At 39.4% G+C, this 21,942-nt stretch overlaps 1 protein-coding gene across 2 annotated transcripts; it reads right to left on the bottom strand.

Moving 5' to 3' along the window:
• Positions 1–14,337: 14,337 nt before the first annotated feature.
• On the bottom strand, positions 14,338–21,331 carry LOC132817452 (nuclear receptor subfamily 4 group A member 2). Of its 2 annotated transcripts, XM_060827897.1 has the most exons (8): positions 21,132–21,331; positions 19,349–19,471; positions 18,010–18,869; positions 17,171–17,300; positions 16,874–17,037; positions 16,196–16,398; positions 15,906–16,084; positions 14,338–15,766 (listed from the first exon to the last, which is right to left on the bottom strand). In XM_060827897.1, exons 3-8 carry the CDS (start codon positions 18,865–18,867, stop codon positions 15,510–15,512), a joined length of 1,791 nt encoding a protein of 596 aa, XP_060683880.1. In that variant the 5' UTR covers positions 18,868–18,869; positions 19,349–19,471; positions 21,132–21,331; the 3' UTR covers positions 14,338–15,509. The 2 variants fall into 2 exon arrangements, with proteins under 2 accessions (XP_060683880.1, XP_060683881.1); XM_060827898.1 differs by lacking the exon at positions 21,132–21,331 and having other exon boundaries at positions 18,010–18,851; positions 19,349–19,423.
• Positions 21,332–21,942: the final 611 nt, after the last annotated feature.

Below are 21,942 nucleotides of genomic sequence, written 5' to 3'. Positions count from 1 at the left end.
AGATCAATTTATTTTAAAAACAACAAACATCTTCACCTCTTGTTCTTTGTGATGTCAGTAGCCAACATTCCTTGTTCTACTGCCCATTGACACCACTCATTGGAGACTATTACTATATGATGTCAGTTAACAGACAGCAATGAAAGTTACATTCTCATTTATGACAAATCTTCAGTACACATTTAGCACCTCTTTCCATAGGGACAATCATTTCCAGTGCTTTATATTCAATGATGATACAAGTGACTGGCACTTCACTGAAAGTAACTTAGATTGGCATATCATAATTGTTTTCTACGAGTCATGTGATGAACAATATTGGACCCAGTCACAAAAGAGCTACCTACGATTGAGGCAGTATTTAACTTGATTTTTCCAGCAAATTCATCAAACTTGGACACAAGTAAATAAAATGACATTCATTTGCTTCCTTGGGCAGCATTTTACAGGAGATAACTTTTTTTTTGATGAGCTATCAACATGTACTGTCATCATCCCTCTAAAAATGACCATAACATTGACCACAATATTAGGCAGACACAGATGAACATGGAAATCCTGAAAATTGCAGTCTGTTACTCCAGGTTCTGACCAGGTTGTACTGCAAACTTCTCACCCAGAGCTGGCAATCACTAGAAACTGCATTAATGTCAAATTGCCCAATCCTTGAGTCACTGATGGAAGTACCACCACTGACCGATGATATACTATTTTGTTCTGTTCAGTTTTATTTGCCATTTTTCGCCATTTCCCACTTCTTATGCAGGAATCAATTATAGCCTAACAAAAACAATTTCAGAAGTTATTGCTCGATCCAAAAAAATTCTTCATTCACACACTTCAGGGGTAGGTTGCTTTCAGTGATCCAAAGCTGAAACATTAGGGCACTGATCAAGTTATGTGATTTCACTGGAACACAGATATTGTGATGTTAATGTTAACCAATCCGAGGGATGTTTTTTAAAAAATCATAAATTTAAGCTGTAGGAGCAAACCTTCAAATCTATGATAGATAGGGATATCAGAACCTCTTCAATTTGTGAGGTTAGTTTGTGAAATTTAGCAGTTTTTGTCAAAGCTTTTGGATCTTACAAATAGCAAAAATGCGAGGGAACTTACTGCTGACTATGAATTAAGTCTAACAGGAGCATCTACCAACTCCATGTGGTGAGAATTTCATCTATAGTATTGTCAATAAGTTATAATATTTTCAAGGGTTACAAATAACAATGTGGGATTGCAGCAGGGAAAGGCAGAGGACAGGCAGGTAGCGTGGCTGCTTTCAATGTATGGGCTGCTGTCAAGCAAAAGAAAGGGGTAACTGCCTTTGGGGGAAGGGGATGTGCCCTAAGCCCTCTTCCAAGGTCAGCTCTCCAACCCCTGAGCCCTTTCATTTGAGTCTGCAAGCTGGGCCTGTCTAAAACTCTGGGTCTGTGTTCCGTCACTGTTTCCTCTCTCAGAGATTGACTGTAGTACCAACAGGTAAAAACAATGACTGCAGATGCTGGAAACCAGATTCTGGATCAGTGGTGCTGGAAGAGCACAGCAGTTCAGGCAACGTCCAACGAGCAGCGAAATCGACGTTTCGGGCAAAAGCCCTTCAATAGGAATAAAGGCAGTGATCTGGAAGCATGGAGAGATAAGCTAGAGGAGGATGGGGTGGGGAGAGAGTAGCATAGAGTACAATGGGTGAGTGGGGGAGGAGATGAAGGTGATAGGTCAGGGAGGAGAGGGTGGAGTGGATAGGTGGAAAAGAAGATAAGCAGGTCGGACAAGTCCGGACAAGTGCCAACTGGCTAGTACTTAACCAGTGACAATGAGGTTTGCCAGCAGCTCTTGAAGGTAGGACTTCCTCCCAGACAGAGGCAGAAGCCACACCCTGAAAGAATTAAGGCTGCTCACAACATAAAATGATTGTTGGGCAATGTGTTTTGGATGGTAGGGCAGGCAATTGACTTTTTCATTGAGAGTAGGATTGGGTGTACAACACCCAATAAAATGCATCCTATTTTTCAAAACAATGCATATTATTTATTTCTTCCTTCTTTTTGAACTATTTATTCTCTCTAGTCCCTACACGTGATACAGGTAGAATGCAGATCAATAATCTGCACTTAACAATTTCTGCTTCTACCAAGCAAATTTTTATTTTTTAAAATAAATAAATTGATCTTGTTTCTTTAAACAATATTATTCCATATTTTACAAATTCTTTTCAATATACTTCTTATTGAAAAAAGCTTGAAACTTTTGCCTATTAGAACCACTACCAATAATGTTGCTTTAAACTTCATTTTATTCACTCTCATTAAATCCAACAGTAAGCAGAACACAAAATCTAAAGGATAATGCATATATTTAATTTAAACAGCTTATTCAACTAAGTAAACAGGAGAAATGTTAGGCATCAGAGATATTAAATTGTTTGAACTTTTTAAACTTGCTCTCTGGGTGAATGGAGCTGAAACTGTGTTGCTGGTTAAAGCACAGCAGGTTAGGCAGCATCCAAGGAACAGGAAATTGGACATTTCGGGCCAGAGCCCTTCATCGGAGCCCTAGGTGAATGGTACAGATTGGCTGACTATCAATTTCATTAATTTCATGGAAATAAAAATGGACTGACTTTAATCCATTAGCCAATTTGTAACTCCTGTTATGCTTGGGCAGTTGTTGCAAATTGTTCTCTAGAACTGTGTTTTGATGCTGCGTTTTTAAATTAAGGTTAAATAGACAATGAAAGAGTTATATAACCCATCCTGAGTTATGCTGACAACAAGCCTGAGTCTTTTAGGTTAATGATTAACAGCACAACCCAGATTGTTTTATTGAGAAGGTGCAGCGTACTGAATGCTGTAAATGGTGGCCAAACATCTGTATTGATTGTGGATAGACTGCTCATAGCAAAATCTCCAGGAGGGTGTTAGAAAAGTCAGGTTTTTACATTGTCTATTTAGTTAAAAGGTAGAATGAATTTGGGGGTTTAAAAGTTCGCTGATGAGCAAGTCTGACAGAATACTAGGCTATCTGATTCACCTTGCCATAGACACCAGGTTTGAGAGGAGGAGTGTCTATAGGAAGCTATTGTATGATTGGCTTATAGAATTTTAATTTAAATATCAGTGAACCTCAGAGGCAGTGTAAAGCTACCAAGATCTGAGTAGAAGAGAAAGTGAGTTAGATGGAGAGTGGAAAAATAGAGAACAGCAAGTCTCCATGGTTCACCATTTAAAAATATTGGTAGAAACTCGTACTCAGATTGAAAAGAACTGAATTCATAAAAATTTAAATGAGACTGAAAGGTTTACCACATTTTGATTACAGATTAACCCTGACTGTACAAGCAAGTTCAGGGATTATAATTAATAAAAACAATAGGTGCTGGAAAAATTGAGCAGGTCTGGCAGCATCTGTGGAGAGAAAGACAGAGTTACTGTTCCAAATTGAACATGTCTCTTGTGTCCTGAAGAAGAGTCAAACTGGACTTGAACTGTTAACTCTGTTTTTCTCTCCACGAATACTGTCAGACCATGCTTCTGTTTTAATTTCAAATCTCCAGCATCCACAGGTTGTTGTTTTTTTTTCCACAGCTTATTGGATATCTGGCTGGTAAAGGAAAAGAAGGTAAACATATTCTCAGAAGCTGAAAGTATTCTGGATTTCAGGAGAATCAAATATATGCCTAAGGCATAGAGTAAAATATAGCTTTAATTAATGGCTCAGTGATTAGCACTGCTGCTTCAACTGCTTCATCAATGACCTTCCCTCCATCATAAGGTGAAGTGTGGGGACGTTCACCAATGATTGCTCAAGGTTCAGCATCATTCACTACTCCTCAGATACTGAAGTAGTCCTTTTTCAAATGCAGCAAGATCTGGACAATATCCAGGCTTGGGTTGACAAGTGGCAAGTAATATTCACACCACACAAATAACAAATAATGACTGTCTCCAATAGGAGACAATCTCAATGACCGTCCATTGACATTCAGTGGTATCATCATTGAATCCCCCACTATCAACATCCTGGGAATTACCATTGACCAGAATTCTACTGGACTCACCACATAAACACAGTAACTACAACAACAGGTCAGAGCTAGGAATACTGCAGCAAGTACTGCACCTTCTGACTCCCAAAGCCTGTCCACCATCTGAAAGACACAAATAAAGAGTGTGATGAAATACTCCCCACTTGCTTGGATGGATGCAACTCCAACAACACTCAAGAAGCTTGTCACTATCCAGGACAAAGCAGCCCACATGATTGACACTGCATCCACAAGCATCCACTCCCTCCACCATTGATGCTCAGTAACAGCAGTGCATACTATTTACAAGAGACACTGCAGAAATTCACTGAAGATCCTCAGACAGCGGCTTCAAAACTGATAGCCACTTCTATGTAAAAGGACAAGGACAGCAGATACATGGGAACACCACTACCTGCAAGTTCACCTCAAGCCACTCACGAAACTGACTTGGAAATATATTTCCACTCATTCCCTGTAGTAGTGACAAAATCTTGTAATTCACTCCCTAAGGTCATTGTGTCAACCTACAGCATGTGAACTGAAGCAGTTCAAGAAGGCAGCTCACCACCAGCTTCTCAAGAAAATCTAGGAATGGGCAATATATGTTGGCCAGCCAGCAAGACCCACGAGCTACAAGTGAATTTAAAGGAAAAGAGCTAGGAGTCAAATCAATTTGATTCTGGGAGAATTGAATGTCTATGTAAGCATTAGTGTAAAGTATATCTATTTCTGAACTTGTCTAAAGATAAAATCGAAAGGGAGTTCCATTCTTTGCTTTAAATTATAGGTTTCCGACATGGATAATGTTTAGTTAAGTGTTTTTAGTCACTTGTTAAAGTAAACATCTTAACTGGGAAATCCTTATGTTTCATTTTTGAAGATAGAACTTGTATCTAGTTCAATTTGCTTTATCAGTCCTCTATGGAAATCATAAATTAGTTGTGACAGAATAACGTGGCAGAAACAGAGATTTAAGAAAACAAGCGTGATTCATACAGGTGTGAACATGTAAATACTTTCCAGTACACTATTAGAGATTATCGTAACTTGTCATTTCGAGCAGCACATAAATATAATAAATAATACGTTATAACTTGAATGCATGACTGAAATGGAGCTAAAATCTGAATCCTTCTACATTTTGTACTTCTGATGCTACCAGAATACACAAGGTCCTCAGTAGGATTGGAAGTCATCCACCCACAGCAAGAATTCTTAGCAAATGATCTTCAGAGTGAAGAATTAGGATTAGCAGGATCTGGCTAATTTCCTGCCCCTGCCTGCCACTTTGCATCTCATTTAAATTTACATTCTGCCCCAGGTCCCAAGGAACTTTGGGACCGTTCTGTTCTGTTGTATAATTTAGCTACTAATCATTAATGATTGGGTAATGAAATTGTTTGTGTTTACTGTGTTATTTAATTCTAGCTATTGGAAAATGTAATCAGCTCCCATTTGGTTGCATGCTGTCTGATCACCAATACAGCAGATAGATTTGCAGCATCTGAAGGCTTGTGAAACTCCTCTGCAAAGGTACAAGTTTGAATTATATATTTAAATGTGTTTTTTTACACCCATACAACTCATGAAAAAGATTAATAGATTCTTCATACATGTAACAACAAAACAAAACTTTACAATAACTGTGACAAGATGAATTGAACATAGATTAAAAATGCTTTGTGTTCCCTATTCTTACAAAAGCAATATCAAGACATATAGGAATTAGCACACAGTGTCCCATTTGTCATACATTAAAATGGGAGAAATTGCTGACAATTGAAATGGGTAAAACCTGCATTCAAAGTGCATGTGCTAATCCAGCTGAAAAATTTGTGAAGATTAATTTTGGCATCCTTGGACTTTGCAAAATAATTTCCTAATAACTTCTTCTTTGATTTTCACATAGCCATCCACTGAAATTTGGGATTTTGTTATTTTTTTATAGAACTCCTGATGGACCCTGAGGGAGTGGGAGATTTTACCCAAGACTGATGAAACTGAAATCATCAACTCCCAGCCCATACTGTAGCCTATGACAACCTCCCGTCCTTGGACATACTTGAGCACTATTACTGCAAGTGATATTAGTGGCTCTAAATTGACTTTGGCAAACTGCTTGTGCTGGTTATTCTTCCACAGACAGTTTGCCAAGCAGGAGTTACAGGCAGTTTTAGATAATCCTTGGGCCTTTTGCCTGGGAGCACATCAATCATACAATACCAGGCTTGGATTGAAGAAAACATCAGGATCATTTTTGCCCCATTATCTCATGCTGCAATGAACATATCTTTAAAAGTGAGAGGTACGTTTCTTATTTGCCTACCATGAATTTAGAGTATCATGAGAACCTTCAAAACAATTCTGAAGCCAAACTGCAAACATTTAGCCATAGGAATCCATTCATGCACAAAGAGGGAAAAATACATTATGATATCCACAATATTTGTGGAATTAGTTGTTCTTTATTAGTCTTCCATTCCTCATGGACTGTGGAGATTGTTTCTATTGCTTGGTCTCTAATACAATAATATTGTGCCTTTAAGACTCATTTTAAATCTCACCTGCTTGCTCAACCCAGATATCCCCTCCTTTCATTTGCCTTCCATTTATGTTTAATTACAATCTTAGCACATATATCCACATCCAATAATTATTGTTCTTATTGAAGACAGTTGTCTGTCATCTGGTAGATGAAATTCTGAAGTTTAAGACAAAGACATTAGCTAGAAATCAGGCATGGGAGCACTTTCAAAACATAAACCTTGGAGTCTCAAAAGGTTAGGTTAAGAAGGGTTAATCAGCTGCTGACATAGCTTCACACCTTCAACAAAGCACTATTTGGTGAGGTACCATGTGTGTGTCCATGCTGGAAGGGTAATGGCAAAAACTATTCACCTGGATATATTAGTGATACCCTTCATTCTACACAGAAATCTACTGGATTTAAGTAAGTGAGCTGTGTCCATTTGCAGACAGAGTATATATTTCATATCAGGCAAACAAATTTTTTTTTAATGTACGTGGATTCATAATAGTTGGAGACTCCGAAAACATAGTGATGGGTTTTCACATGTCAGGCACTCAGCTGACCAAAGAAAAATTACTGCAACGCTGTGACATTTTCCTTTTTCTACAATGACAATCCTTGAGATTTCAATGAGCATGTTGTGCTAAGTATTCCGACATAATGGGTAGGTTTGTTCTGTGAACTCACCCCTATTATGAACTCATTTCAGCCAGCAAAGCGAGGTTGTCTTTCCTCAGTCACAGCTGACATCAAACACAGAAGGCAGTGTCTACCACCTGTCACCAGGATTCAAGCTTAGGCAACTTTGTTGCCAAGGAATGATACTAGAGTTGGGACGGGAAACAAAGAATATCTTCCCTTTTTTTGCATGTGTGCTAACATCTTGACCTTCATTCCGTACGATCTGTTTCCTTTGTGTTCCAGATTTCTATTCTTTTTTGTTTTGCCTGATTCGTTACTGTAGGCTGGTCTTTATTCCTATGTTATTGTCTCTACATTCTAAGCTTTCTTTTTTTTTCTCAACCATTTCCATTGTCATAAAAGCTAGTTAGTACCCTTCCAGGTTAGAGGGTATATGATTTGTATCTGAATTTATATCTCTATTTTTGGAAGGTTTCCTGTATTAACTGCATTTTGACATGTACTGTCTATGTTATCAGCTGGTACCTGTCTTAAGTTATATGTACTTAGCTGTATTTCCTGATTTCTGAGCACAGTCTTATGCATTCTGTGCATTGCTGTTGTGGTCCACGCTATACTCTTTCTATTCCAGGCTGTTACCACTGTGACATACACAGTTTTGTGTCTCCACTGCAAACAGTAGTGTATTCTAGATGACCCATCCAGCCTGTGCTCATTGTTACCTTCATTCTCTTTTTAATGATATGATAAAATTCAAAATTCGCTTACATTGTATTTACTTACATTGTATTGTGGACCTAATACTGGCTGTTTGTTTTTTATTACTTTGATGTGGTTAATATTGAGTGAAGGCATTTTCCACTGACATGGCAAAACTTAAGGCTAACAATTGCACCAGCACTCAAGCCGAAGTTAGTTATTCCAACCAGACCATAAAATAAGTCTAATGCTTTCCTGGTCAGAATGGTTCAATAAAACAGCAGATGAAGTCTGGTTCCTGTTCAACCAAAATTGTGACACCATCCATATGATAGGAATATGATAGTACTGATCATTACTGCACTCTCTTTACTGACTGCAATTCTTATGTGTGCATGTATTGCAGACAGTTAATAATACATTGATTTCCCTTATTTATACATTATGATTTATCATCCTTTGTCCCAGTAACTGATGAGAGTTTTGAAACGTTTCTTTTGTCTATGACTGCACATTGAAAGTTATGTTAATGTTCCAAAGCAAAGATTTTTTATTGTTTTAAAATTCCAACTGTGAAGCTCGAAATGCACTTGAAACTCTGCTGGTTAGGTATCAGTTGTAGTTCAGTTGGTAGAAGTCCAGGGTTTCACCTCAAAAATAAAGACTATCACACCAGCACTGCACTGTTAGAGGTGACATCTTTTGGAAGAGATGTTAAACTAACACCTTGTCTGTATTCTCAGGTGGGGGTAAAATAGTCCTGCTATTATATCAAAGAAGAACAGTGGAGTTATCCTGCTGTCCTGGGAAATATTTGTCTCTCAATCAGCATCACAAAAACGAAATATATTGGTTGTTATCTTTGTTGGAGCTCGTTATGTACAAATTGACTGCTGCAATTCCTACAGCTGTGACTGTACTTCAAATGGACTTCTTTGGTTGCAAAGTGTTTTGCTGTATTTTGTGATTGTGATGTATGCTATAAAAATGTGTGCTTTCCTTTTTTAGACTTTAAGGTTTCCAGAAAGTTAATCTGTATTATTCCCAATGTAAAACCTTCCATGAGCCAGCTAGCCTTTCCCCTCCCCTGCTCCTCGGATGCTACCTGACCTGCTGTGCTTTTCCAGCACCACATTCTCATTCCCCCCCCCCCCCCCCCCAACCTCTTAAACGGTATTACTTGATACATTTAGGAGCCTGTTTCAGATTTACTATTACAGCTGTAAACGGGTTACGAGCAAAAATAAATGCATCTTTAACAACGATGTCCAATCTTGCACTGGTGTCTAACCAGGTCTTAAATAATTGAACATCATTTAAATGAAACTGTGCTGAACCACTGAATGGTGTTTTATTGCTATATACTACATGGTAGCTTTTTTTGGGTAAACTTTTCAAAATATGCCTAGTCGTGCCATGCACCGAGGAAAATGAGAGCAATTTGAGGATCCTTCCCAAGCCAACGGATTTGGTGGATTCCCATAATTTTGGCCAGGGGCGCGGCAGGTTTTGCGGGTGAGATCCGTACAGATTGTATTACTGTAATGAGGACAATCAAAATGTGTGTCCGCACCACGTTTTATTTTCAATTATGAAACCACTAATTTTAACCTTCTTCCATTCTCCCCCCTCACTTCTGGAGGCAGGGAAGATACGTTACAGTGTGGTTGCATGGTTCCCAGCCAATCACCTTATTATGTAAGCCCAAGTAATGAACGTCATCAGGCATGATGCGAAAGTGACACTACGAAAGGCCCCCACTATGGAAACTGTTTTGGATATGATCAAATGCAGGGCTCCTTGGAAGTCAAACATACTGAAATCTCTTACATTACTCCAATCATTACCCTGTGTGACAACGGCTAACCCAGCGCAGACTAGGCATTTGACACTAACACCTTCTTGGTGCTTGACTTTACTGTGAACAGTGTTTAAACCAGGTTATGTATCAGTGCCATGAGAAGGGCACTATTCTCAATTTTAAGACAATTTCTGTTTTTTTTTATAGCTCTCCAAATTATGCACTATCTTCGCAGAAAAGGAAATGGACAGGAAGCTTCTCAGCTTTCCAAAATGAAGTACGAAGTCATTGCTGAAATATTGTTTCCCTGCCTTACTGGTGAAAACCACTTGCCTTTGTTCTAGATCTGCTCACAGCAACAAGGCTGAAGTCGGAAAGATAGTATGTGGGGAGCACATTTCCCGTCGCTTTATGATTCTATTGCACTACAACATAGAGAGTTAACGAGAAGACGCAGTTTACACTACTTTTGGGACTAGAATGTCTCCCGAATTTAGTTGGAATCTGGCGCAAAATTAAAGATTCACTTACTAAAAATATAATACTGCAAGTATGAAATAACGCTGAAAATGAGCTATCAATGTGACTAAAATGTTATTATCAATAATCAGTATTCGGTCTGACCTAATACCTGGGAAACAGGTGAATCACACAAGCACAAAGCCTTGCATATAACCAGTATTTTTGTAGATGTTGTCTAATTTGCTGTGATTAGACTGGCAATGTCAGTGCAAAACTGGCATGTGTACAGAATATGTGATTATGCTGCCTGTTTACTCTTGTACAGAGGCTACGTGTGTTCAAACCTTTGCATTTATGATTTAGCAGCGTCCAATACTGCTGGCAAAATTTCTCCTGATTGAATACAGCTGATGAGATAGTAATCTCTTTTCGGTTAAAATAAATAGAAAGAAAGCCTTCTGTGCGGACAATACCTTGTTTAAAAATCAAAGGCAGGCTCCTCACCAATCATGACAAAAACCAATGTGAAATGATCTCATGGAGGTCTTCTTGCTTACATCGGAACTTCTGAGATCAGACAGGCACTGGCTGTACTACGCTATACTTTTGGCACCAGCATAATGAAAACGTTGGCATTGTACCAGCACCAAAAATGCAGCGTAATGACAGCATAAATCAGACGGTTTCCACCAGCTTTCAAGTGGCTTGATTTTAATAGCGGTGTCCCTGAGCCACACCATCATCGCTGATGAGGATGGAAGTTACACTGCCGCGTATTGACTTGACAAAGGACCACAGGCCAAGGAGACGGTGGATGTAACCACCCAAGTCGCTGTAAATACTTAGAAACAATGTAAATTAGGAATAGAATAATGAATACCTCTGGGGGAATGCAGGGCATTAATCTGATTAATGGGCTCAGATGGTATCATAAACTGCAAATGCAAGGCTGTAATGGATTAAAACCATCATCTCCACCCAGAATTATTGCTTTGGAGTTACTCCATATGATGTGGAATATGGATACATGTAGGGTGGATAGTTGAGGGCTGTTTCTGCCGACACTAGCTGTTGCACGTGGTGACAACTTTCGGCTTGACAGCTGTGATGTCATTAGCAAATGATTGAAAAATAATTTAGAATCTATTCGAAATGCCTCCGTTTACTTTACAGAACACCTGAAGAACATGACAGCACAACTTTCCCAACACCTGCGAACATCAGTAATGAGAGCGATCCACATTCTCAGTTGCAAACTACGACTTGGCGCTGTTTGTTCCCCCCAGGTTTTTAGAGCCCTTTGGCTGCACATTTCACGTTGTCACTTGGAGATTTGCTGGGGTTGAGGTGGGGAGTAGGGTTTATTGATTCGGAAATAACACTTACACATTAAGCTGCACCACATTTGCACAGACATGCTCCGCAGCTTCAACCTTCAATTTGCTCGCCTTTGTCACCAGTTTTAAAATTTGTCGAGTGCATACATGTGTATGGCATTGTGTTCTCCGGGAGACACAACTGAGGCGCACCCAAAAATGTATTACCCAAAGGCATGTCCCCAAACCTGACCGGGCCGTGCTGTCTCTGGTCCAGGTTGTGTTCCTAGCTTTCTGTGATCCCTTTGTCCTGGGTACCATTTGTACACCAGTGCTCAGGACTGAACTCCCCCCCCCCCCCCCCCTCCAGCCAGCTGCTTTGTGGCGCGGCTGGCTCTCTGCTTTCTCCCACTTGGCGGGCGGAACTATCTACGATTGATTCTCCGTTCCAAGTGTGGAAACTCTGGTTCCAGCTCTGTAGCGGCCCCAGCTGCCGATCACTCTTTGTGGAACCAAAGAAAAGCGCGGTCCATAACAGACACACAGGCTGCCTCCAAATACTACCAAATGATGCACGTTGGCACTTCAGATCTTAAAGCTGTCAACAAACAGATCTACCTATCTAACATGACAAATGCATATATTCTGACTTGACAGTTCATTTCTTGGAGAAATGTTTAAGTATTTATCCCAAACTCGTGAAGTAAGGTTCTTCTTTCCAGTCTTTCTGATTATTCACAATGGAAATGCTCCGTGATGTGATATAAACCCTGTGGTGAAGTTATTGTACACAGTTTGCAACTTCAGTGCCGTTCAGCCTTGCTAAAAACGCCTAATGACCGTACAGCGAGATAAGCAATTTTGTCTAATTTCAATGACTTTTTTCCCAAATTAACTGAGGTGCTTCGTTATTTTGCGGTCAAGTCTGAATGCTATTTAAAGAATGAAAAGATAATGTATAACTGAGGCAAAATCGTGCTGTTCCTAAGAAAGTAAATTACTGTCGATACTTTGTCTTTTACGTCTACGGAGCTGAAACACTCACTACACGGCTTTGATAAGCTAAAGTATAAGCGATATTGAAACAATCGAATAAATGTTCTTTTTTTTCACATCTATCCAAAATACAGACCGAACAATATTTTGTATTCAGGCGTGTGTTGTGGGTAACTTAGTAAATGAAGACACTGTGTAGAGTGGAGGCGATTCACATGTTTGTTAACCACAGAATGAATACAAGAATTGTTGATAAATATTGTGCTGTGAAAGAAATGCAGCACTGTTCAGAATTGGTGAGAGGTGGAAGAATCCCATAGAACATCGAGAAAGGCGCACCGAAAGGACCCTCGCTCCCCAAACCACTCAAGAGCCGCAACCTCTCAACATTCTTCCTGAAAATTTGGAAACATTCTTTGAATATGAAACTGGGTGATTGACATCAATAAGTAAAACACCCTCTGGAAAATTATAGTGCAAATTAGATTATTTTTATTTCTTCTGCCCCAAGTTTTGAAATAAAGGTGACTCTACCATAAGTAATTCAGGCTAAAAATAAACTTTCGGAAAAGTCACTCTATTCAGGTGCAGAAATTTGAGACGAGCAGAAAACCCGCATAAAACCAGGCGCTGTATGCTTTTAAACAACTCGGGATTAGCGTTAAGAAAAGCCCTCGGCAAGTACTAATCAATAGGCTGCCATTTATGTCAAACATTAGGAATTGGGACTCCTCACTCTAAATATTAAAGAGAATTCGCTAATTGTGAGTAACGCGCTGTTTCAGTAGTGATATTCCAGCTGCCTACACCTGACTGCGATTTTTTTTTCGGGGAATGCTGGGTTCTCAGTCCCTGGCAGTTTCTGTGTTAACTGTGAGAAACTTTCTTCATTCCGAATATCAATTCGTACCGGATTTCAACCACTAACAACAACGGAAATATTCATAATCGCTAACTGTGGATTGTTTAATTGATAGGTTTGGGGAATTGAATAGTCGATTAGCGGAAACAGCGGGTTCCAACTGCGCACATCTCCGAATAATATACTTGCGTCAAAGTAATCATTAAAAAAAAAGCGCTTTGTGCATGCACGGCCACCGAAGCAGCCAGTGCGCGAAGAACAACTCATATCGTTTCTCTGCGCGACCAATCTGAATTGCTTATCTGGAGACAGAGAAGCTAATCTTGTGACATTCATGAAATCGAGAAATTCTCTTGGTAGCTATTTCCTTTAATTTATTTGAATCCCAAGACAGAATACATGAATAACCGATAACCAAATGCTATCCAGATAGGATGTTGGAAACGTTAATTGCATTTCTCATTAGGAAATGTGCTTAAACTGATGGGACATTTCTGATGAAATAAGAAAAAAAAATGCAAATCAGCCATAGAGCAGGGCATGTACCTATCGCGGATATTAGATAAATACTTTTAAATCAGTAGAGTTTCTGTTTCTAAAACAAAATCGCGCCGTTTAGTGAAAAACACATCTGCATGCCATAATAAAGATTTGTCTAAAGTTAGTCAAAAGAAACTACTAGGGAAATGATCAATCTCATACAAACGCCATTTACTATTTTGCTCTTCCGACGCGTCACAGTAAATAGAATGACTATGACGAATAGGTGTTTGCATAAAATGAATTGTTATGGATGATTAGAATGGAAATGGTACATGACTTTATATGCAAATGTAATGGAAATTTGGATTGAATACAGATGAATCTAAGAAACAGCAATCTAAAGACATCTTTTTTTATTTGTGTAAACATTAAATGTTTCTTTCTCAAAGAAAGAATTCTCAGAAAACATACTTTTAAGCATTTCTAAATGTAAGATACACAATAGAAAAGGCAGTGATTGTAGGTCAAAATGTATACGCACCGCATACATATATATATTTTAATATACAAAGTAAAACCTACATGTATGTAAATACTTTCTTTTAAAAATCCCACTGAAACATGAAATGACAACTGTCACCTTTTTGCAGACGTTTGGAAAGTAAGACAAAGTGCTCAGTAAGTTGCAGGAGGTTATCTCTAAAAGCACTCTGAAAACCGTCGAAAGCAGTAGCATGCAAATTCATGTTAGACGACAAAAATAATAAAGATATAAATTTTTATCAACATCGACAATACATACAACACTTACAAACAATGAATGCTGAACGGTATTTACAAACACAATGTATCCTTGTAAGATGCCAGTCGGTTTATACTTGTAGCCAAATGCTAGAATTGTACATCTGCTAACAAGATATCAAATACTACATCCGTCTTTAAAAAAAACTAACAGACTACATAGTGTCTGGAATACTATTTCTTAGGTTTTCATACTGTAGACATAATCCATCGAGAAGATACCAAGTGCCTATAATATTTCCAACATACAAATATGAAGATTAGTCCCGCAACAGCATTCACATGCTTGGCCTTTATAATGCACTAACCACTAGAAGATCTCCATTTTTTTCTCCACTCGTACATTTCAAATCAACCAGAAAAATAACCGGAGCAAAACTTAATTTGTTAATTTACAAGTATTTGCAGCTTTCACTGGTGTTATGAACGCATCACATCATCTTATCATTGCTGTATATATATATAAGCCAACTCTTTGTTATATATAATACGGCATTAGGTCTGCTTAGAGCACAAGCTTTGCCGAGTACGGAGTTTAGATTCCACTGTATACACTTCCAATATGAGTTCTATCAAAAGTTGAACACAGCTTGACAGGAATGCACGTATCCCCATTTGGGGAAGCTTCAACTCGTCAATTAAAAAAAACAAAATAGAGAATTAAAAACTGTATATACCACGTTTTGCAGTTTATTTGCTGTGAATCCTGGTCAGTAAACGACTGTTAATACAAAGTTCTAACAAACGCAAAAAGTTCTCAGGCTTTTTGCAAATGTGTTTGGCACTGAAGTTCCGTTTCACTGCAGAACTGCCTGCTCGATTTCTGTAGCAATTTTAACATCCTTTATTATTAGGTTTCTTTTCAGTTCAAGTGCTTAGGTTTGCTTTCAAAAGGGTAGTGTGTCTAGGAAGAGCTTATCAATTATTGTTGGGGGTGGGACCAGGTCTTCCAGTTTTAGGTAGAAGATGCGCTGAAGACCTTGTGTGCAGAGGGTGCGGAGCTCAGGCAATTTCCCCAAAAGTTTGGATAAGTAGTTTGGACGATTTAAGTTTCCGCCGTTGAAAGTCACGTGGTCTTTGAGACAGTTTACAATTTTATTTTGAAGTTCTTCCACTTTCTTGGGGTCCTTCAGCCCGTGTCGCTCTGCAGCATAGAAAATAAGAAACACAAATGCGAATGTTACCAGGGCAATGCGACGGAGAGCTAAAGTAGGGGAGGTGGGGCGGGGGGGGGGGAGGAATTCGACGATTTAAGGAGAATTAGTTAAAATTAACGCGCTGACCTGTTATCATGGCGAGTGCAGCAATGCAGGAGAAGGCTGAGATCTCAATGTTCATACTGTGGAGATTGGAGGAGAATTCAATGATTGAATCTATCCACTCGCCAAAGCCACGGACGCACTGCAGCCTGTGCAGCACCACCCCATTGCAAAATATTAGCTTGCCGTCCACTGGGTTAGACCTGGAATTATCAATAATAACACCATTAATTGCATCTCAGTAATAAACAGGACTTCATTAGAGAAGAACAATAAAGCTGGGCGCACTGAAGAAGAAAAAAAATGTAATGTACCGGTAGGCCAGCCTCAGGACGAACAGCTCCAGGAAAGCCGATTCAAAGAGCAGCTCCTGGTCCTCTTTTGGAAGGTCAGCATAGCCCGGGATCTTTTCTGCCCAGCCGCGGATGATTTCCATAGATCCTGTCAGAAGGTCATAAAACTGCTGGATGTGTTCTGTATCTCCGCCGCTCAGCTGGTACTCGGGATTGGACTGGAACTAGATTTTCAGGAAGAAAGAAAATCAATAAAGTCCTGTTAGGCTACATAACGAGTGAAATGACACCCCCTTTTGTACAAGAGCAGGCCTGGTAATTATGGTCACAATCCTACCTTGTGTTGGCCAATTAAGACACGATAATCCCTGATGTTTACTTTTTAAGGCTTCTTTTAAAATCTCGCAAACTACCCTAGCCAGTTGCAACAAATTTAATGAAAAGCGGCTCTCAATTCCACATGGTTAAACTACAATAACTTCAGGGGAAAACAAAACCATTACCCTGGCATAATGTTCGCTGTTTAGCCGCAATTCAGAAATCAGGTGTCTGTCTGTTCCTACAGCTTTAAATGTACACAAATTTATCCAATTTAATGGTAAACCTGGCAGTGGTGAAATGGAGACCCAGGAATTGTTGAGACAGATAACTCTTGGTCAGGAGTCTGAAATCTGGTGGAAAAGCGATTGTGACACTCACCCTGGAATAATCAAGGTTGGACATGGCAGGGTTGGAGTCGACATGCGCTCTAACCAAGGCTGTGATGAGGCTGACTGGAGGGGAAGGGGGAGACGGCTCCTGGGGGCTCTTGGGCTTGGATGGGAGACGTCCCCTGCGACCCTTCAGGCTATCTGTACGAACAACTGGAAAATAAATGATTGTTAAACTTCAAAGTTGTGTTTCCTGGATTTTATTTTCTTTAAAAAAAAGGTTTCTACAATTGTTTTATTTTTGAGTACAAGTTAGTGCAAAGGCACAAATCGCATCAAAACTTACCTTCCTTCACCATGCCAACAACAAGGCACTTCTGAAAGCGACAATACTGGCACCTGTTCCGGCGGCGTTTATCAACTGGACAGTTCTTGTTCGCCAAACAGACGTACTTAGCGTTTTTCTGCACCGTACGCTGGAAAAAGCACAATGCGAAAACATTGGTCAGTAAAATTACCAAAAATATTTACTTCTTGTCTGAGATGTAAACACGTACAGATTTTAAAATAAGCCAGCGATTTTTAAGCTGAAGCTTTTTGCACCACATGAAATAGATGGCTATTTACAGGGTTCAGAGTAACTCTAACCGTATGCCTCTTTCCCAGCTTCTCGCTGTTATTTGATATGCGAGCAACAGAAGAAGCAGACACTGGGTAAATACAAATTCGTGGGCATTCATATTATTTACATCCCTCCGAGACCCCTCGATTTAAAATGATAAGATTATTCAATCATGGTGGTGAAATAAAGAGATCACTTTAATTTTACCATAGGGAATTCTGTTCCACTTGGTTAACTTAGACACGGCTTAACGTTGTTACCAATTTAAATCTCAAGGAGTCGTCTGACTTTGTGACATACGCTAGCTAGGTTCTCTCTCCTATCTATATTTCAGGCAAACATACGAACGCTTCCAGTTGCTGTAGCCAGAAATTGCATTACTTCTCATTGCAAAATCTCTGCTTTAACCCGAAGTACAAGTTAAGTGGACGTCTTTGTAATAACTGATACTGTGTACCGCACCCTTTTTTTTTAACCTGGCTGATAAAATGAAATCCTTCAGAGCATTGTTAATGATTAAAGACGCTGGAAACTTAACTCAAATTTTAAAATTAAACAATCACCTTGAAAAATCCTTTGCAGCCCTCGCATGTGCGGACCCCATAGTGCTGGCAGGCAGCGTTATCCCCGCAAACTGCACAAAGGCCTTCGTTTGATGGAGAGTTTCGAGATGGAGGTGATGGTACCTGGTTGTCCATCAGTTGAGACCCATGACCAATCTGGAGACCAGGGAATCCGACGGATGCCTGTTTTCTGATAGGATTTGGAACAGCGAAGTTCTGACTGTCCACTACGTGATGACCACCTCCCGTCTCAGGATTCATGGAGATATGTAGAGGATTATCAAATCTCATTTGACAGCTGGATACTGGGGTACTGGGGGGCGACTGCTTGAAGGAGAAAAGGGATAGTCTTGAGACAGGGGTTTTTCGCTGATCTATCATATGAGTGGTGGCTACATAGTTTTGGGAAAAGCTGTGAAGAGAACTGGGGTCATCCCACAATGGGCTGTGCTGGACTTGAAAGCCTGGAGTTGTTGGGGTAGGGGGTGGAGATGGCTTGTAATACATGGAACCAGAATGCATCATCTCCTCTGGCGGATGCTGCAGGTGATTCTGTTGATGATAGCCGTGCATCTGGATGTCTTCAACCTTGATGGCGGAATGCTGGTTGGACAATGGCATCTGGTACAAGCAAGGGGGTTTCACGTCGTAATTGGAGCTGTAATTCTCCATGAAGGTGCTGAAGCTTGGAAGGGATGTAGTTGCTGTGATTTCAGTGTTGGTGAGATCCATGCTGAATTTGACGAACTCTGGCGTTAAGAAGTCAGAGCTGTATTCCCCACTGTGGTAGCTGTAGCTCTGAGAGGCAGGACTGGCTCCTTGTGGCGATGACCCATACTGAGCTTGAACACAGGGCATGGCTGTAAATGAAAGTTCTGAACATGTACTCATACCATTTAAATGCATACGACCACTACTATATCATTTTGCTTCACACACACCAGCAGCACTGTAGGAATCTGAACTAAATGCTTCGAAATCACTTCGTTTAACCTCTTTGATATACTTTTCAGGGCATGCGTGAAAGATATGAGCTAAAGACAATTTAACACATTCACACATTATGATTTTTCTTTGTAACGTTGTTGTTTGTCACTTTAAAATGATTCATTCCAATATTCAGCCCAAATTTCCTTTTGTTATCTAAGCATTCAAAGTGAACACAATATTTGTAATGTACAGATTCCCATCAAATTTGAAACTATGCTTTTAAAACAAAAGCTTTATGAAACACGTGGGAAATAATCTTCCTAATTGACTGAAGAAAAATAGCAATACAATTGAATTAGAATAATTTAATAAAATAACGTCCAATAACAGCGTATTCAACCTAACGTACCTTCAACAAAGTGGTTGTGAAAGAATTGGAAAGTAGACACTGTTGTGATTTGAATTCCCGAAGAGTAGAATTCGGGATCTTTTTCTTAAACGCAATTCTGATAACAGTACAATGAAAGCTTTTCTGAAAACAGATAGAAACAAATAATCATTGACTCTCACGACAACTCTTAGTTGTAATGGAATATCAATAATTGTATTCCAGCGACTTTCATGGGACACATAGCGTATCATTTTACCTGCTTCAAGCAACATTTTCTTTGCGACTCTTCCTTTCAAAAGTTTATTTAATTACTCATTGATGTACCCTTTAGTACAGTAGGTTTCTGCGACCTTAACTTCTAGCCCTGATTTTTTTGCTTTGTGTCACTTATCATCCTCTGGACCTTTGCTTCAATACATTTGTGAATTGTCTATGTACTTTAATTATAACTGGATAACATTAATAACATTCTCGCTGTCTGTGTACACTGGATCACATTTCCTGGACAAACCAATATACCAGCCCAGAAGGACTGTGACAAACGCGCAAGACAGAAAATGCACTTCTAAAAGAAGTTTGCTTCGAAATAATATTATAGAAAATGTGTGTTTTGCTCTAAATAACGCGGCATTAGTATTATGAAGTGCTCAAACTGTTAACTTACAGCTTTGAAATAGAATGCGTGGAATATTCTGTCTATTATTACACGCCAAGTAGCCGTATTGAGAATACTCACGAACAAAGCAGATAGATGAATAAATAGACAAAACAGCCATATAGACACAGAAAGGGGGAAGATGTCCAGTATTAATGCAAATTAAATTAATGTCCTGCACGTATAGGAGGAATACAGTCAGAGACGAGGTAGATACGTAATCTTTGAAATATGCTGATAGGTGAACGTTCCCAAAAGAAAATTCATTTAATGCTCCTTCGCTAAACCATTTTGGTAGTTTTATGCTATGATTCCCAAAGAAGAGACTGAACCAAATAGTAAAAGTAATAACCATTGGCTTAACAATAACTTTTTAGCAACATGAAATATATGTTAGATATGTATTGCGCAAACAACTATCCTGTGATAAAAAGAAAACTTTTTGAAATGACAATCATAATTGTGTATACCTGAACTTAACATATCCGCGCAGCTCGACTTGATAATTTGCGAGCTGTCATAATTACAAAAGATCAAGCAGATCTTAGACTAATTATCAACAATACCCGCTAAGGTAAAGCGAACATGTTCTTCATAACTAACTGCACGCTTCTAATTTTCTGTAAACTGTCTCCTATCGGCCTGTAAATCTTTTGGACTGCAAACCGATGTGTACACATTGCAATGTGGGCTTCGCCTAGGTGGACGAGGTAGCTTTTTTTTAAGTACATCATGTTGCTGGTCGCAAGAATTGCACGTGTGAATGAGATTCCGTTATCGCTGATCCCGTCCAAGCAACTATGGTAGAGCACCAGGTGGAACGTACAGGTAAAAACAAACCCACGCGGATCAACATGCACATTGTCTACAACTTCCAACAGGAAGAGCAGACACTCAATCATTATTTTAAATTATTATCAGGATGTGTCTTTCGCATTCTTAATGACAGCACTGGGAAGGGTCGGAACAGTAAAAGCTCCAAGTCGATAACTGTTGCCATAGTTCTAGAATTAGCTACTTCTCCAGCTAGTTCACAATATCCTCGATAAACTAAGCTTTGACAACCGGAACAACAGCGGTGAACAATATCGGGACATATTCACATAAACACGCATCGTGAGACTACTCGAATAATTCAATACCTACTTGTTAAATGTTTACTTCCACTTCTCATTTAAATACTGCAGATCACAGGGTGAGTAGAAACTCACTTCAAAATAGAATGAACTTTGAAGTGTAGCAGTGTTTGGTTTAAGTAGCGGCAGCAGAGGTACAGGTTGCTGTTTCTCCGCACTCTGAGCAGGCGATCAGACTCGGACTGGCCCTACTCTCCAATGTGCCTTTGTTTATGTGAGCTCCTCTCTTCCACCGGCAGCGTGTAACCAAGTCTCCGAGCGTCAGCGAGCGTCAGCGTAGCCAAACCCAATGAGCGCCCGAGGGCTGGGCCCGCACCACACGGTTGGCTAAGTCTCACTTTGGTAAATTTCCGAGGTGACGTTAACACTCCGGATTTTTAAGGTAGTTGGGGCATGACTTGAAGCAACCTCTTCACCTCCTCTTTCAGCATTTCCAAAACAACACGTAGTTGGAATATTCGCCGTTTAAAGCTTATCGATCTTATTGATCACTTATTTTGGATGTATTTTATCACGGTAAACTGCGTTTTTTTTAATTTCCACTATATTCATTCCATTATTAAAGACTTGTTCTGTCAATTCTAGTAATTCGGTCGAGCCCGCAAAGGAAATTGGTGAGTGTAATAACTAGCATTGAAATAAAATTCCCGTGTTTTCTTTAATCGATTGACATTTAATCGTTTAAAACACACGTATTTTAAGGATCACTTTATTTTGGAGACAGGGGAAGTGTCCTGTTAATGGAATTTTAAAATCAGGAGGTATAATAATTTCGGATTCCTGGATGCGCGGGACAAGTTTCAGTTTTATACGTAAAATGC

Source organism: Hemiscyllium ocellatum, chromosome 7, assembly GCF_020745735.1.
Source record: "Hemiscyllium ocellatum isolate sHemOce1 chromosome 7, sHemOce1.pat.X.cur, whole genome shotgun sequence".
Taxonomy (NCBI): domain Eukaryota; kingdom Metazoa; phylum Chordata; class Chondrichthyes; order Orectolobiformes; family Hemiscylliidae; genus Hemiscyllium; species Hemiscyllium ocellatum.
This window is presented reverse-complemented; position numbering and strand designations above follow the sequence as displayed.

Excerpts from the sequence above, each read along its gene's own strand:
- LOC132817452 (XM_060827897.1), bottom strand. The coding sequence starts at position 18,867 with ATGCCCTGTGTTCAAGCTCAGTATGGGTCATCGCCACAAGGAGCCAGT. Across the intron at positions 17,301-18,009 it reads GCTGCAAAGGATTTTTCAAG|CGTACGGTGCAGAAAAACGC; the intron begins GTGATTGTTTAA and ends TGCTTTTTCCAG. Across the intron at positions 15,767-15,905 it reads TGCACTCGCCATGATAACAG|AGCGACACGGGCTGAAGGAC; the intron begins GTCAGCGCGTTA and ends TCTATGCTGCAG.